Raw genomic sequence first — 18,410 nt, 5'->3', positions numbered from 1 at the left:
AAATAAATCCTGAAAGACTTCCTAATATAGGTGATACTTTACACTGACGTTTTGTGCTGATTTTGAAAGAATTTTTTAAACTTCTAGGTTGTGTCTTTGATAGAAAGCAATTCCGTGGTGATTATACATGGGGCCACGGGAAGCGGTAAAAGCACTCAGCTCCCCCAGTATATCTTGGACCACTACGTTCAGCGCTCCGCCTACTGCAGCATTGTGGTCACCCAGCCCCGGAAGATAGGGGCAAGCAGCATCGCCAGGTGGATCAGTAAAGAGCGTGCCTGGACCCTGGGGGGTGTGGTGGGCTACCAGGTGAGACCGGGAGGGATGGAGGGACTAAGAGAGCCAGCTATCTATTTCTTAATTTCGTTAAGTTTTTTTCTGTGTAAGTTGATAGTATGTGACCATTTTCTGCTGAAAATTAGTGGTGTCTCATGTGTGTAATCCCAGCACTTTGGGAGGCTGAGGCGGGCGGATCACATTAGGTTGGGAGTTTGAGAGCAGCCTGGGCAACATGGTGAAACTCCGTCTCTACTAAAAATACAAAAATTAGCCGGGTGTGGTGGCACATGCCTGTAGTCCCAGCTACTCGGGAGGCTGAGGCAGGAGAATTGCTTGAACCCAGGAGGTGGAGGTTGCAGTGAGCCAAGCTCGTGCCCCTGCACTCCAGCCTGGGTAGCAGAGTGAGACTCTGTCTCAAAAAACAAAACAAAACAAAACAAAAAAACCAGTTGCTTATAGAAGAGAACTGTGGCATAGTTTTAAAAAGCAGTGAAACAGGCCGGGCGCGGTGGCTCACGCCTGTAATCCCAGCACTTTGGGAGGCTGAGGAAGGCGGATCACGAGGTCAGGGGATCGAGATCATCCTGGCCAACACGGTGAAACCCCGTCTCTACTAAAAATACAAAAAATTAGCCGGGCGTGGTGGCGGCGCCTGTAGTCCCAGCTACTCGGAGGCTGAGGCAGGAGAATGGCGTGAACCCGGGAGGCGGAGCTTGCAGTGAGCCGAGATCGTGCCACTGCACTCCAGCCTGGGCGACAGAGCGAGACTTCGTCTCAAAAACAAACAAACAAACAAACAAACAAACAAACAAACAAAAAGCAGTGAAACAGAATTTCTTGAAAATAAGGCCGGGCACGGTGGCTCACGCCTATAATCCCAGCACTTTGGGAGGCTGAAGTGGGCGGATCACTTGAGGTCAGAAGTTGGAGACCAGCCTGGCCAACATGGTGAAACCCCATCTTTACTAAAAATATAGAAATTAGCCAGGCGTGATGGCACATGCCTGTGATTCCAGCTACTCAGGAGGCTGGGGTATGAGAATTGCTTGAACCCAGGAGGTGGAGATTGCAGTGAGCTGAGATCGCGCCATTGCACTCTTAACTTGGGTGACAAAGTGAGACTCTGTCTCAAAAAAAAAAAAAAGGAATTTCTTGAAAATAAATTGTAATTTCTTTCCAGTTGAATAGGAAAGCAGTGAGAATTCTCATGCTTATGACTTATAATTTTATCTTTTTAATAATATCTCTGTAATCTAGAAGATGTCTTGATACACATTTTTTTAACCTAAAAATGTTATAGTAATGTGATTAGATGAGCCAACCCCTGCCCCTCTCTCCCCCCAAAAAGAAGAAAATTGACTTGAGAATGTCACTTTTAATTTGGAGCCTGTGTATCTTTTGAAATGCCATAATTTTTCATTCCCTTTCTTACCTCCATTATATTAATAAAATGGACATCACTTTTTTTTTCTCTTTTTTCCTTTCCATTTCCAATTTTAGGTAGGGCTAGAGAAAATAGCAACGGAGGACACGAGGCTAATTTATATGACAACTGGAGTCCTGCTTCAGAAAGTAGTTAGTGCCAAGAGTTTGATGGAATTCACACATATCATCATTGATGAAGTAAGTAATGTCATCTACTTATAAAGGTCATATTTATCTCTCTTAAAAAAACTCTCTTAGAGTATTGTGAACCCTGTCTTTGTGCCTGTCTCAGCTTTCTTTGTTTTTTCCTTCCCCTTTACTTTCTGGACTTTTCTTAGTAAGGATGGAATTTTTTTTTTTTTTTTACTTTGTTTATATTTTAAACATGAGTTTTTTGGTGGGGAATGTTGGGTTTGAACAACTTTCCCAGGAACTTTGGAAATGGTTCTTCCTCAAACTCTTGTGTTTTAAACCTTATCAGTAATTCTGTTTGGGAAGCTTGGCTTATTTCTAGAGGAATTAGACACATCAGCAAATAAATAGGATTTGTGAGAGGTTGTGAGATGAGGCTAGAGTGTTTAATAGAATCTGAAATCAAACTATTTGGGCAACTGGCTCATGCCTGTAATCCCAATACTCTGGGAGGCCAAGGTGAATGGATCACTTGAGGTCAGGAGTTCGAGACCAGCCTGGCCAACATGGTGAAACCCCATCTCTATTAAAAATACAAAAATAAAAAAAAGATTAGCTGGGTGTGGTAGCACACTCCTATAGTCCCAGCTACTTGAGAGGCTGAGGTGGGAGAATAACTTGAACCTGGGAGGTGGAGGTTGCAGTGAGCTGAGTTTGCGCCACTGCCCTTCAGCCTGGGCAATAGAGCGAGACTGCCTCAAAACAACAATAGCAACCAAAAGGATAAACCCATTTGGGCAACTGTTTAGAGTAGTGTCTCCCTACTCTATTTTGATGCGTGGGACAACTAATAATACAACATGTACTCTAGGTAGAGCTGAGTCAGTGCATTTGTGATCGTATGTACAGACACTTGGTTTTAAATTATTATAGGGCATTTCGTGGGACAGTAGGAGAGGGTGAAAATGATCAACTGTTTCTTACAAAATAGGGTAATATATAATACGGTTCAGAATTTTCTTTTATGACTTATGGCAGTTTTTAATATCTTTATAGTAGGTAGAGATCAAATTCAGATTTAATAGATAATATGCCAAAAGATGACATTATGAAGGTTATAACAGTTTTTCATTGGGCTTTTTAGTATAATTGAGCCCACTTTACATAAAAGGAAACTAAAGTTTAAGAAAGTTCAGCACTTAGGCCACAAGTAATCAGTGATGTTGCTGGGTTCATCCCTGGGTAGTTGACTCTAGAGCCTGTGCTGCTAGTGCCTGAATTTATTTTCTGTGTGTCTGACATATTTCTCTGCCTACGTGGCCTTTGCACACACATACTTGAATGACACAGATGAATCAATCAATACTGTGTTATTGACTATATCCTTTTCTCAAGCTCTGCCATAATAGCTGAGCAAAAGTTAGCTCTTCTCTTCAAGAGCTTGCCCTACCGGGGAGTGGTAACCCACAGAAGACTATCGCGCCATTCCGACAACTTCCTGCTCTGCCTTTGTCGAGTGCGGTGTCAGCACCTAGTAGATGCCCCAGGGATTATTTGCTTCATAAATGAATGGACTGGATTCAACTACCTGAAGTTTTAGGTTTACATATAGTATCGTTTGCATTATCTGGGATTATTTGAATTTCAAAATAAATACAAGAACAAACGTTGAAGATGACCAGCCAGTTTCAAATGGAATAATGTTTTTAATTTTCCAGCTCTTAAGAATAAACTAGCTTTAGGCATATCATTCATTCGATAAACATTTGTTTGAGTACTGCTATGGAAAAGGTGCCTCCTAAGGGGCTGAGGTTATAAAGATGAGTACTGGGGAGACACATCTGCTGATGTGTGCGTGTTTATGTGTTAGAAAGGCTGGTGCAGGGAACCTGGAGCCAGTGGGCCACCGGGCAGAGGGGAGATGATGGGTGTATGAACTCAGGAGAGACTGCCACAAGCTGAGGAGAGCTCACTTTGCTGATGATAGCCTTGATTTTTCTTCTCAAGTAAAAGAGAGGATGTTTGTGCTGAGGAAGCGTTCTGAAGTCAAGGGACAGCACGAGATTTATGATGGTGTTAAATACCTTTCAGCGGCTGATTTTTGTTTTTCTTTTCTCTATGCTACTTCTTAGACATCTCCTTCAGTGGGAAGTTCAGAAGATAGTGGGGTCTGGAATAGAATTAGAATTACTTACAGACTAAATCCTTTCACCTTTTACACTGAGGAAAGGAGAACTCCCTCTTTGAAACTTAATAATTATCTCTCCACTTCGGCCGAGAAATGTCACAGAATAGAATCTTACTGTCCCCTTGTACATTGACATTTCCTAAGTTCTAGAGTAACTGGCTTCTTTAGAAAAATAGGCTGCCTAGCCCTTGGGTGCTAGCTGGTTCTGGGGTGGGGCGGGGTTGGGGGACTGTGGATCCTGGGATGGTTCTGACTGAGGTCTCTGTCTGCGAGGGCTGCAAGGTCTGTCTGAGGTCTGTCTGAGGTGCTGCCTCCCCGACTGCTGTCCCCGAGTGTCAGCACTACTGACCTTGGGTCCTAACCTTGCTCTGGTTTACCTGATTGTGACTGACCCAGCTTTTCCAGGACCAGCCCTTGCCCACCCTTGTGAACTGCAGTTATGCACATTGTGGAATGTGTCCTGTAGGGGTCACATGGCTCCCGGTCAGTGTTAGACTAGCACGTCTTTGACCCTGTGCTTGCTTGCTGAGATGACAGTGTCCCTGCAGACCTGGCAGGGGTTGTGGCAAGCAGGGGCCGTGGGAGGCTGGCCCAGTGGTTCTCTGTGCTTGAGGTAGGTGGAGAGGCTTCTGGTTGTCACAGCAACCTTGGGCACAGTTGGCAGTAAATGAGCAGGGGTGAGGGTGCCGAACATTACTCTGCCTTTTCCCGGGGGGCCTAAGGAGAAACACTGGAGGCTGTGACTGAGTGGGTGGTCTGTGGTCTGTTGGCCGATGCTCTTTGCTTCCCCTTAACCAGGAGTTACACCAGCCCCCTGAGGAACTGCATTTAGCAGAGACAACTGGTTTAGTCCCCATTCCCCCAGGGGTGCCTTTCTGTCAGCAGTGATGTGTGTTGCCTGATGTCATGTGGGGGTGCCCCCTTTTTTATTTTGTAGGTACACGAACGAACAGAAGAAATGGATTTCCTGCTGTTGGTAGTCCGCAAACTCTTAAGAACAAATTCACGTTTTGTGAAGGTAAATTTGATTTCGTGAGTAACAGACCTATTTAGGGGTAAGACTTATTGTTGAGTTTTGTTTCTCTCTATAGTCCCTGGTGTCTATAGAGGATTCTGGGACCCCCGACAGATACTGAAGTCTGAGGACCCTCAAGTGCCTTCCATGAAATGGCACAGTAAAGTATTTGCATGTCGCATGTCTCCCCATACGCCCCAAGTCACCCCAGGTTATCTCCAGTACTCACTATCATGTGAATAGTTGCTGTACTCTATTGTTTAAACTCATATTTTTGTTTTTTTCTGAATATTTTTGATTTTTAGTTGGTTGAATCTGCAAATGCAGAATCTGGATACAGAGGGCTGACTATATATATATTTTTTTGGGACGGAGTTTCGCTGTGCCGCCCAGGCTGGTACAGTGGCGTGATCTTGGCTCACTGCAAGCTCCGCCTCCCAGGTTCATGCCATTCTCCTGCCTCAGCCTCCCGAGTAGCTGGGACTACAGACACCCGCCACCACACCTGGCTAATTTTTTGTATTTTTAGTAGAGATGGGGTTTCACCGTGTTAGCCAGGATGGTCTCGATCTCCTGACCTCGTGATCCGCCCGCCTCGGCCTCCTAAAGTGCTTGGATTACAGATGTGAGCCACCGTGCCCAGCCTAGGGCTGTTCGTTTGTTTGTTTGTTTATTTAGAGATGGAGTCTCACTCTGTTGCCCAGGTTGGAGTGCAGTGGTGCGATCTCAGCTCACTGCAACCTCTGCCTCCCAGGTTCAAGCAATTCTCGTGCCTCAACCTCCTGAGTAGCTGGGACTACAGGCACCTGCCACCAGGCCAGGCTAATTTTTTTTGGTAGTTTTTGGTATAGATGGGGTTTTGCACCAGGCTGGTCTCGAACTCCTGACCTCAAGTGATTTGCCTGCTTTGGCCTTCCAAAGTGCTGTGATTACAGGTGTGAGCCACTGCATGTGGCTGGGCTGACTGTATTTTAATAGAAATATTTGAAACTGATGACTCTTAAAATTCATGATCATGTGTAGGACACCAGATCTTGCCAGGAAGCGGACTAAAGGGAATTCTTTTATGATCAGAGTATGGATACTTTTTGGTTATTACGTTGCCTTAAATTCTCATATTTTCTCCAGGCTGCAGAAAATGGTCTAATAGTAGTTAACTATAATGACATGCTGGGTTTTGAGCTTTGCTTTTGGTTGAGTACCTTAATTTAAAGTTATGTGAATGAAGCTGGGTGGTACAGTGGCTCACGCCTGTAATCCCAGCAGTTTGCGGGGGCAAAGATGGGCAGACTGTTTGAGCCCAAGGAGTTCAAGACCAGCCTGGCTAAATCCCATCTCTACAAAAAATGCAAAAATTAGCTGGGCATAGTGGTGTGTGTCTGTGGTCCCAGCTACTCGGGAGGCTGATGGAGAATTGCTTGAGCCTGGGAGGTCCAGGCTGCAGTGAGCTGTGATTGTGCCACTCTACTCCAGCCTGGGTAACAGATGAGACCCTGTCTCAAAAACTAGCCAGGCATGGTGGTGGGCGCCTATAATCCCAGCTACTCGGGAGGCTGAGGCAGGAGAATTGCTTGAAGCCGGGAGGCGGAGGTTGCAGTGAGCTGAGATTGTGCCACTGCACTCCAGCCTGGGCAACAGAGAGAGATTTCATTTCAAAAACAAAAACAAAAACAAAAACAGAACAAAAAGTAAGTGAGTTAATCTGCAATCCCTGGGTTCGAAATAGCACCAAAGTGCATTAAAGTTTGAGAACAGAATATGTACTACTATTTGAGAGACGTAAGTTAAGTGAAGGTTGATGGGAATGATAAATATCATTTACTTCTTATTTGAACAAAAAGGAAGAAGGTGTGGACTAGGCCAAAATGGCAAAGGGTTTAGAATAATTGTGCAATCTAAACAAGTCGACTCATAGGTCAACCTTAACCCAGCTGTGCTAAGCAGAGGTCTGTGGGAAACAGCTTGATAAAAGGCCACATGGTTGGGATATTCAGTTATTCTGTGATGGAGCTGCTAAGGGATTTGCTGTTATTGGAAAACAGTTGCTTTCTAAACCATAAAGCATTTTGTCTTCAAGTGTTTATTTGTTGAGGAAAACATTTCTCTTTCTCTTTCCCATGTCCCCAAGTGGGGAAGCTTCTGCCTTAGAATGTTCATCTTTTCACGTGGTGGGTGCTGAATGAATGGAAGCTGACACTTGCAATCAGTTGTCTCATTGCTTGAGGTGATCATGAAATGAATGAGAGAGTTTGGCTATTTCAGTCCTTTTTGGAATCTTAACCAAGCTGTCATTGAAGATTATTCACATTGAGACCTTTCTTGAATGTAATTTAAGACACTTCTTTTTTACTCAAGTCGGAATAATGAGTTGGTTACACATTTTTTCAGTGGTAAAGAGACTTAAAGTGTTTATTGGGTTAAAAAAAACTCTACACCGATGGACATGGTGGTAAGGAGTTTGGTACTTATAAGTTGTAAGAAATGGGTTGTCAGTTTCACTATGTTCATGAATTATTAGCAAATATATGAAGCAGCATATTTTCTTGATATAGAAACTTATATGGTACATGTAGTTGGGCCAAGAAATTAGACACTATATTCTAGATGGTTTCGTAAGAGGGTTTTAAAAAACTCTAAAAAAATCTTTATTAGCTTTTAAAGAGAGTGCCGTTGTCAAGGGGACCTGGGTGTGGGGCATGGGCACATGGGCTTTAAGGCCTCCCCTTACCTCTCCCGCCAACCTTTAGGTCCCTGTGGTTCCCCTGACCTGGCTTCCTCTCAGTGCTTCCTCTATACCATCCTCCAGCCACTGACCTTGCTGTCACCTCTAGCTGACTGGATTCAGCTCAGGCCTACTCCAGACAGGCAGTTGTCTTGGGTGTCTGCTGACTTGTCTGTTTGGAGAAGAGGCAGAGGGCTGCAGGGGAGGGTGGGTGAGGGAGGCTGGTCGCCAGGCTGAGTCCTCCTTGCTCCTAGCATTCCAGGCTTGGCCTCTTGTTTGCAGGCTGCACTCAGTGTCCTGCAATTCACTAGCCTCATCGTTCCTTAAAACCCAGTTTAGAGATATTTATGGTGACTGGGGTGTGTCCCTTAAGAGCCACTCTTCCACTCCAAGTGGCTTCTCAGAGCATTCTTTTTAACTTCAGACCATCTCTTCTCAAAATGAGTTTTAGTCTGTACAGTTTTTACCATTTGTATCTCATTCTAAAGGGGAAAATACAGATGTTTTCTTTACTCGATAACTGCAACAACAATGCTTATATGAAATGTTTACTTTTTGGCTGGGTGCGGTGGCTCATGCCTGTAATCCCAGCACTTTGGGAGGCCAAGATGGGCAGATCGCTTGAGCTCACAAGTTTGAGACCAGGCTTTGGGCAACATGGCGAAACCTCGCCTCTACGAAGTCCTAGCTACCTGGGCGGCTGAGGTGAGAGGATCACTGAAGCCCAGGAGGCTGAGGTTGCAGTGAGCTGACATCACGCCACTGCACTCCAGCCTGGGCGATAGAGCCAGAACTTGTCTCAAAAAATAAAAAAAATTTACTTTTTGGCTAGGATTTCCATTTCGATAACTCTACTTGAGATGTACAGTAGGTGGTGAGCAGCCAGCCGGACTGCTGTGCCCACTCGCCACATAGCATTGTGGAGACTGCTGAGCTAGGAGATCCTCCGTAATCAGCCACCTTCTCCAGGCACATCTTGTGCTGTATGCACTGCCCCTGTCATTCATGGCTGAGTTTATTAAGGATATCATTTCATATTTGCTTTTTGACAAAACTGAAAGCTGCAGTCAGTCATCTTGCCCCAGTCTGGGGTTGTTCCTCTGCTACTGCACCACTGTTGTCCTGGGACTTCTCCAGTTTCTTGAGTTGGAGCTAGAGTTTTCTAGATCCCCTGTCTTCTTTGCTGGTTTACTCTGTCATTTCTCTGGAACACATCATAGAGTAACTTATTCTTTTTAATTTATTTTTTATTTTTGTTTTAAAAACAGGATCTTGCTCTGTTGCCCAGGCTAGAGTGCAGTGGTGTGATCATAGATCACCGCAGCCCCGACCTCCTTGGCTCCAGTGATCCTCCCACTTCAGTCTCTTGAGTAGCTGGGACTACAAGAGGGCACCATCATGCCCAGCTGTTTTTAAAGTTTTTGTAGTGATGGAGTCTTACTATGTTGCCCAGGCTGGTTTTAAACTCTTGGTCCAAGATTATAGGCATGAGCCATGGCACCTGGCCTTACTCTTTTTTTTAAATTTATTTTTAATTTATTATTACTATTTTTTTTTGTAGAGGCAGTGGTCTCCTGTTGTTGCTCAGGCTGGTCTTGTACTCCTGGGCTCAAGTGTCCTCCCACCTCAGCCTCCAAAGTGCTGGGATTATAGGTGTGAGCCACAGTGTCTTTATTTGCCTGGGCCATATTCTTTTTTAAAATTAGTCTCCTGATGTGAAGTTTTCTTTCAGATAAATGATTTTAATTTACCCTTATTGGAGATAAAATTTATCACTTGATAAGGTACTTGAAGAGAAATGGTAAAAGTTGGTATCTCTGATTAAACTACAATAATTACACTAGCGATTAAATCAAGGTGGTCTCTTTAAAGTCTCAAAAGTTGTTAAATAAGGAATGAAGCAGAAGAAAAGCCTGTAATTTTAGAAGTATTTAATTTGGTTATTATTCTCATTGTTTTGTTTTAATGTTTTCTCTTACTCTGTAGGTAGTCCTGATGTCGGCTACCATCAACTGTAAAGAGTTTGCAGACTACTTTGCCGTTCCTGTTCAAAACAAGATGAATCCTGCATATATTTTTGAAGTGGAAGGCAAGCCCCATTCAGTTGAAGAGTATTATCTTAATGATTTGGGGCACATTCATCATAGCAAGGTATGTTGGAATGCGTTGTTTCTTTTATAGTGAGTGTACTTTTTTTTTTTTTTTTGTGGTATTTTTGGTAGAGACGGGGTTTCACCGTGTTAGCCAGGATGGTCTTGATCTCCTGACCTTGTGATCCGCCCGCCTCCGCCTCCCAATAGTGAGCATACTTTTGTATTTGATCAAACCTGCATTCATCACTTATGATTGTAAGGCCCTGCGAAAACATGATTATTTTAAAATTGATGCATACTACATGTACATATTTATGGGGTATAGTGTGGTATTTTGATACATAGGTATAATGTGTCATGATCAAATCAAGGTAATTAGCAAATCCATCATCTCCAACATTTATCATTGTTAATTATCATTAACATTTGTCTTTGTGGTAGGAACATTTAAAATCCTCTCTTCTAGCTATTTGAAAATAAACGATAAGTTGTTGTCAACTGTAGTCACCCCACGGTGCTCTAGAACACGAAAACTGGGCGTAGTGGTGGGCGTCTGTAGTTCCAGTCACAGTGGGACCCTCATCTCTTTTTAAAAAGGACGCTAGAAGTTGTTTCTTATCTAGCTATAATTTTGTGTCCATTAACCAACCTCTTCCTATTTCCTCCCCTTCCCAGTCTCTAGTAACTTCTTTTCTACTCTCTACTTCTGTAGCATCCACATTTGAATGAGAATGTATGGTATTTATCTTTCTGTGCCTGAATTATTTCACCAACTTCACTCAGCCATGTTGCCCAGAATGGTAGGATTTCATTCTTTTTTCATGGCTTTATTTAATTGTGTATATATACTAAATTTTCTTTATCCGTTCATTTCTTGATGTACACCTAGGTTGATGCTGCAGTAAACGTGAGAGTGGAGCTGTCTCTTCAGCATATTGTTTTTCTTTCCTTTGGATATATACCCAGTAGTCGGATGGCTGGGCCATATGGTCGTTCTGTTTTTAGTTTTTTGAGGATCCTCCATACTGTTTTCCATAAAGGCTATACGAATTTACATTCCTACCCACAGTATACAAGAGTTCCCCTTTCTTTGCATTTTTGTCAGCATTTGTCGTATTTTGTCTTTTATTTTTACTTATTTATTTTAGAGATAGGGTTTTGCTGTGTCACCCAGGCTGGAGTACAGTGGCACCATCATAGCTCACTGAAACCTTGAAGTCCTGAGCTCAAGCAGTCCTCCTGCCTCAGCCTCCCAAAGTGCTGGGATTACACGTGTGAACCACTGCACCCAGCCTTTGTCTTTTGATAATAGCTATTCTGGCACATGTGAGATAATATCTCAGTATGGTTTGGATTTGCATTTCCATGACAATTAGTGATACTGAGCATTTTTTCATGTATTAGCCAGTAGTATGTCTTCTGTTTAGAAATGTCTTTTCAGATAAATTATTTGCCCATTAAAAAAATTGGATTGTTTGGGCCGGGCACAGTGGCTCACACCTGTAATCCCAGCACTTTGGGAGGCTGAGGTGGGTGGATCACGCGGTCAGGAGATCGAGACCATCCTGGCTAACACGGTGAAACCCCGTCTCTACTAAAAAATACAAAAAAATTAGCCGGGCGTGGTGGCAGGCGCCTATGGTCCCAGCTAGTCGGGAGTCTGAGGCAGGAGAATGGCGTGAACCCGAGAGGCAGAGCTTGCAGTGAGTCAAGATTGTGCCACTGCACTCCATCTCAAAAAAAAAAAAAAAAAAAAAAAAAAAATTGGATTGTTTTTGCTGTTGAGCTCCTTGTATATTCTGGGTATTAGTCCCTTGTCAAATGAATAGTTTGCAAATGTTTCCCCCCATTTTGCAGATTGTCTCTTCACTCAGTTGATTGCTTCTTTTTTGTTTGTTTTTTTTTGTTTTTGCTGTGCAGAAGCTTGGTAGTTTGATATAATCTCATTTGTCTACTTTTGCTGTCTGTGCTTTTGAGGTCTTAGCCATAAAATCTTTGTACAGATGTCCTGAAACATTTTCCGTATGTTTTCTTCTGGTAGCTTCATAGTTTCAGGATTTAGTTTAAGTCTTAAATCCATTTTGAGTTGATTTTTGTGTATGTTGAGAGATAGGGGTTTAGTTTTATTTTTCTGCATCTGGATATCCAGTGTTCCCAGCACCATTTATTGAAGAGACTGTTCTTTCCTCAGTGAATGTTCTTGATGCCTTTCTTAAAAATCAGTTGGCTATTAATATGTGATTTTGTTTCTGGGTTCTTTATTCTGCTCCATTGATCATCTGTGTGTCTGTTTTTATGCCAATATCATGCTGTTTTGGTTACGTTGTGGTGTATTTTGAAGTCAGGTAATGTGATGCCTCCTGCTTTGTTCTCTTTGCTCAGGATTGCTTTGGCTTGTGAGATCTTTTGTGGTTCCATATGAATTTTAGGATTTTTTTTTTCGTTTCTGTGAAGAATGTCATTGGTATTTTGATTGGAATTGTATGAATCTTACATCGCTTTGGGTAGTATAGTCATTTTAATAGTATAAATTCTTCCAATTCATGGCCAGGCACAGTGGCTCACACTTGTAATCTCAGCACTTTGGGAGGCCAAGGTGGGCTGATCACTTGAGCCCAGGAGTTTGAGACTGGCCTGGGCATCATAGTGAGATGCTGTCTCTACAAAAATTAAAAACATTATAATAGCTAGGCACGGTGGCATATTCCTGCAGTCTCAACTACTTGGAAGGCTAAGGCAGAAGGATCCCTTGAGCCTGGGAATTCAAGGTTGCAGTGAGGCATGATTGTGCCACTGCATTCCAGCCTGAGCAACAGAACAAGACCTTAATTAGTGAATCAGTCAGTCAGTCATCTATTCTTCCGATTCATGAACATGGGATGTCTTTTCAGTTTGTTTGTGTCATCTTCAATTGCTTTAATCAGTATTTTGTAGTTTTCATTATAGAGATTCTTTACATTGTTGGTTAAATTTATTCCTAGGTACTATTTTTCACAGCTATTGTAAATAGGATTACTTTCTTGATTTATTTTTCAGATAGTTTGTTGTTGGTGTGTAGAAATGCTAGTGATTCTAGGCTGGGCGCGGTGACCCACGCCTGTAAACCCAGCACTTTGGGAGGCTGAGGCAGGCAGATCACGAGGTCAGGAGATCGAGACCATCCTGGCGAACACTGTGAAACCCTGTAAATTAGCTGGGCATGGTGGCGGGCGCCTATAGTCCCAGCTACTCAGACGCTGACGCAGGAGAATGGCGTGAACCCGGGGGACGGAGTTTGCAGTGAGCGGAGATGGCGCCACTGCACTCCAGCCTGGGTGACAGAGCAAGAGTCCATCTCAAAAAAAAAAAAAAAAAAAAAGAAGAAAAAGAAATGCTACTGATTCTTAATGTTGATCTTGCAACTTAACTGAATTGATCAGTTTTTGGGTGGTGTCTTCAGATTTCTCTCTCTCTCTCTCTCTTTTTTTTTTCTCGTTGGGACAGGGTCTTACTCTGTTGCCCAAGCTGGAGTGCAGTGGCATGATCTCAGCTCACTGCAACATCTGTCTCCCAGGCTCAAGCAGTCCTCCCACTTCAGCTCCTTGAGTAGCTGGGACTATAGGCATGTGTCACCGCTCCTGCCTAATTTTTGTATGTTTTGTAGAGACAGGATCTCACTCCGTTGCCCCAGCTGGTTTCGAACTCCTGGGCTCATGTGATCTGCCCGCCTTGGCTTCCCGAAGTGCTGGGATTACAGGCATGAGCCACTGCACCTGGCCAGGTTGTTCTATGTATAAGACTATATTGTATGCAGAGAGACAACTTGACTTCCTCTGTTCTAATTTGGATGCCATTTATTTGTTTCTGTTGTCTTATTTCTCTGACTAGGACTTCCAGTACTATGTTGAAAAGAGTGGTGAGAGTGGACATTCTTGTCTTGTTCCAGCTCTTAGTATGACATTAGCTGTGGGTTTGTCATGTGTGGACTTTATTGTGTTGACGTATGTTCCTTCTATACCTAATTTGTCTAGAGTTTCATCATGAAAGAGTGTTGACTGTATTAGTCCATTTTCATACTGCTAATAAAGACATACCTGGGTAATTTATAAAGAAAAAGGGGTTTAATGGACTCACAGTTCCACATGGTTGGGGAGGCCTCACAATCATGGTGGAAGGCAAAGGAGGAGCAAAGCCATGTCTTACATGGTAGTAGGCAAGAGAGCCTGTGCAGGAGTACTGCCCTTTATTTTCTGGGAACTGGATTTATTTTCATAAATTGTGAACATAATAAATACATTGCATATCCCTGGCAAAATTATTGGTCCTGCTGAGGTTGTATATACCTACTGAGGTTGAAAAATAAAATGTCAGATTATGATCAGCTGTAAAATTATAGATTCATTTGGTGTGGGAATTAATTTCATTATAAATACAATTTTATTTTTATTAAACTTACATTTTCTAAAGAAGTTGTATTTATCTAAACCTGAAGGAGGATTGTATTGTAATGGTAAATACTTGATAATATATTCTTAAGAAAGGTTGCATGTGATTTAAAACTATTTTCATATGGGTAATACATTTAGAGGGCTCAAAAGTCAGGTGTATTTCAACATATTCCCTTCCTACTGTTTTCCTCTCTCTGTCCAGCAATACTACCATGAAGAGGAAACCATTGTTACAATTTCTTAAGAATCCTTTTACAATTTTTTATGCCTGTACGAGCAAATACGAATGTGTTTCTCTTTTCTCCTGAAACGGCAGCATTCTATGCTTATGTTACTTTTTTCACTTAAATTTTCAAATATTTTCTTTTTTTTTTTTTTTTTTTTGAGATGGAGTCTCACTCTGTCACCCAGGCTGGAGTGCAGTGGCACAATCTCGGCTCACTGCAAGGTCTGCCTCCCGGGTTCACACCATTCTCCTGCCTCAGCCTTCTGATTAGCTGGGACACAGGCACCAGCCACCACGCCCGGCTAATTTTTTTTTTTGTATTTTTAGTAGAGATGGGGTTTCACCGTGTTAGCCAGGATGATCTTGATCTCCTAATCTCATGGTCCACCCACCTTGGCCTCCCAAAGTGCTGGGATTACAGGCGTGAGCCACCGCGCCCGGCCTCAAATATTTTCATATCACTATATTGTTTTTTCTTCCTTGTTTAAGAGCTACGTGACATTCATTCATGTGTATTATATATACACCATTCTTTATTAACTAATATCTGATGTTTCTGGTCTCATTACAAATAGTGCTCCAGTGAGTAACCTTGCACACATATCATGTCACACATATGAAAGTGTATCTTGTAGGCCAGGGCTTCTCAGCCTCTGCACTATTGACATTTTGGGCCAGATAATTATTTGTGGTGGGGAAAGTCCTCTCCATTGTAGGATGTTTTGTAGCTTCCCTGCCTCCACCCACTGGATGCAAATACCATCCTTCTCCGCCTTCCACTTAAGACAACCAAAAATGTTTCTAGACATTGCCACATGTCCCCTGGGGAGTAAAGCGCCTTTCTGTCAAGACCCCCTGTGTATACCTTTCTAGAATATTAATTTTTGAAAGTGGAATTGCTAGGTCAAAGGTTATATATGTTTGAAATTTTGATGGACACTGTCAAATGCTTTGTATAGGAGTTTAACTTTTGTTAAAAACGTCTGTGATGTTAAACACTAGTCTTTACTACAATGAAATGGCTGATAGGCTTCATTTACCATAAGAAGACATATTTTGTCAGATCTAATTATGTCAAAGGCAGGCCAGTGATGGCCAGTAAATGTAGCACTTTATTTTTCCAACTTTTTAAATGATGGTATTTCAAAAAAAACAGAAAAGTTGAAAGAATTTTATAGTGAACACCTGTATGCCCATTACCTAGATTCTGTAGTTAAAATTTACTTAGTAACTCTTTAAATAACCTACTAACTAAACTTCACTTTATTTGGTTTGACTGGTTTTTCCATAATGTCCTTCGTTCCGTGATCCCATCCAGGATGCTACGTTAGATTTGGTCGCCATGTTTCCTTAGGCTCCCCTTGGCTGTGGTAGTTTTTCAGACTTTCCTCATTTTTTATGACTTTGACGATTTTGAAGAGTACTGGTCAGGTATTCTGTAGGACACCCTTATACTGGAATTCGACTGATGTTTTTCTCATGGTTAGACTGAGGTTATTGGTTTTAGGGAGGAAGACCACAGGCCGAGGTGCCATTTTTGTCACATATCAAGGGTATACACTATCAACATGATTTTGTTGTCTTTAAGTCTGTTGTCTTAAGTCTGTTTAATGTTTTTTTAATTAAAAAAATTTAAATTGTCAGCTAATAATTCATGGGGTACATAGTGATGTGATACATACAATGCATGGTGATGAGCTCTGTAACTAGCATGTCTATTGTATCAAACATTTGTGTGTGTGTGTGTGTGTGTGTGTGTGTGTGTGTGTGTTGGGAACATTCAGTAGCCTCCTATAGCTATTTGAAACTACGTATTATTGTTATCTATAGAACACTGGAGCTTCCTCCTCCTATCTAGCTCCTTTTGTATCCTTTAACAAATGTCCCTATTGCCTCCTTTCCCCTGCCCTTCCCAGCCTCTAGTATCTTCTGCTCTACTCTTTACTTCTATTAAATAAACTGTTTTTTAGCTTCCACATGAGAACATGTGGTGTTTAACTTTCTGTTCCTGGCTTATTTCACTTAACATAATGTCCTCCAGTTTCATCCATGTTGCTGCAAATGACAGGATTTCACAGTTTTTATGGCTGGATAATACTCCGTTGTGTATATATTCTCCATTTTCTTTCTCCATCTGTTGTACACCTAGGTTGATTCCATATCTTGGCTATTGTGAATAGCATTTAACACTGTTATGAAGGAATACCTCAGTCTGGGTAATTTATAAAAGAAAGAGGTTTATTTGGCTCACAGTTCTGCGGGCTGTACAAGAAACATGGCACTGGCTTCTGCTCAGGGAGCTGACGTGTACAGAGATCACATGGTGAGATTGGAAGAAGGTGGGTGTGCCAGGCTTTTTGTAACAATCAGCTATCAGGGAAACTCTGGTAGGAACTAATAACAATGAGAACTCAGTCTCCCCGTCAAGGGAGGGCATTAATCTATGAGGCATCCGCCCCCATGACCCACACACCTGCTATTAGGCCCCATCTCCAACACTGGAATCAAATGTCAACATGAGATTTGGAGGAGACAAACTATAGCACTGATGACGTAGATTTTAATCACTGGAAAGGCTGTGTTTGCCAGGTTTCTGCATTGTGCATTACTGCCTCCTTTCCACATTGTACTCTTGAGAAACAAGTAGCCAGGTGAGGCTCTATTCAAGGTAGGGAGGAGGTAGCACTTAGATTTACAACATTTAAACATTTTGCATTTTCTGACTCTTTTTTTTTTTTTTTTCTTCGAGATTGGGTCTTGCTCTGTTACCTAGGCTGGAGTGCAGTGGTGTGATCATAGCTCACTGTAACCTTGAACTCCTTGGCTCAAGAGATTCTCCCATCTCAGCCTTCCAAGCAGCTATAACTACAGATGCATACCACCATGACTGACTGACTAAATTTTTTTTGTGTGTGTGGAGATGGGGTCTTGCTCTGTTGCCCAGGCTGATCTTGAACTCCTGTCCTCAAGTGATCCTCTTGCCTTGGTCTCCCAAAGTGCTGGGATTACAGGCATGAGCCATCATGCCTGGCCTCTGACTAGTTTGAAATGTGAGAGTGATGATGGTTTACCAGTCTTCTTTCCAGCTGGCTGAAGTCTAATTAATTCCTATTGATGTTCATTGTGTCAGAGCTCACAACACTTAGATGCTTCCTTGTGGACCCGCTGAGGAGCTGGGTCAGGCCTTGCCATTTGCTGTCTGGGCCTGTGTGGTCAAGACAACCCAGCTTCTAGGCAACCAGGGCCCCCTTGCCTCACGGATGGGTTATGTTCGGTAGAATAGAGAATGTCCAGCTTTAGCAGTATTTATCCAACATCTTGTTTTTGGTACCTGATAGGTGCTCAGTAAATATTTCAGTGAATGAATATGCAACATTTAGCTATATACAGATGTTCCTTGACTTGTAATGGGGGTATGCCCTGATAAAACCGTTGTGAGTTGAAATCATTAAGCTGAAAATGCATTTAATACACCTATCCTCCTCGCCTACCTTGAATGAGTTCAGAACACTTATTTAGCCTATAGTTGGGCAGAATCACTAAATACAAGGCCTATTTTATAATAAGGTGTTGAATATCTCATATTACTTATTGAATACTGCGCTAAAAGTAAAAAGCAGAATGGTTTCATATCATTGTAAAGTCTAAAAATATAAGTTGAATCATTGTAAGTCAGGGGCAGTCTATTAATTTTGAGCTTATAAAAATGATATTTTGTATAGATCCTATTATACAGCTTTCAGAGTCAGAGGACCTTGGTTAAAATTTCAGATGTGTTACTGTCTCTACTCTTGCCATGTTACCTCACCACACTGTCTGCTGTTACAAGGGGAAGCCCCCTTTCTTCATGGAGCTCCAGCTGTGCCTCCTGGGTTTCATGTCTCATCTTTCTTACCTTCTTAG

General features: G+C 42.3%; 1 protein-coding gene across 4 annotated transcripts in view; it reads left to right on the top strand.

Annotated features, from left to right (window-relative positions):
• LOC105489826 (tudor domain containing 9) overlaps positions 1 to 18,410 on the top strand; it is a 147,507-nt gene that overhangs the window by 35,359 nt on the left and 93,738 nt on the right. For 3 of the 4 annotated variants that reach the window (XM_071099493.1, XM_011754999.3, XM_011754998.3), the window contains 3 exons: positions 1,780 to 1,902; positions 4,962 to 5,042; positions 9,748 to 9,912. In XM_071099493.1, the coding sequence (XP_070955594.1) occupies positions 1,780 to 1,902; positions 4,962 to 5,042; positions 9,748 to 9,912 (369 nt within the window). Of the gene's footprint in view, positions 1 to 87; positions 310 to 1,779; positions 1,903 to 4,961; positions 5,043 to 9,747; positions 9,913 to 18,410 lie in introns of all 4 variants that reach the window. The other variant, XM_011754996.2, reaches the window with a different exon arrangement.

This window comes from Macaca nemestrina, chromosome 7, assembly GCF_043159975.1.
Source record: "Macaca nemestrina isolate mMacNem1 chromosome 7, mMacNem.hap1, whole genome shotgun sequence".
NCBI classification, from domain to species: domain Eukaryota; kingdom Metazoa; phylum Chordata; class Mammalia; order Primates; family Cercopithecidae; genus Macaca; species Macaca nemestrina.
The sequence above is the reverse complement of the archived record's forward strand: the minus strand, read 5'-3'. Positions and strand labels throughout refer to the sequence as shown.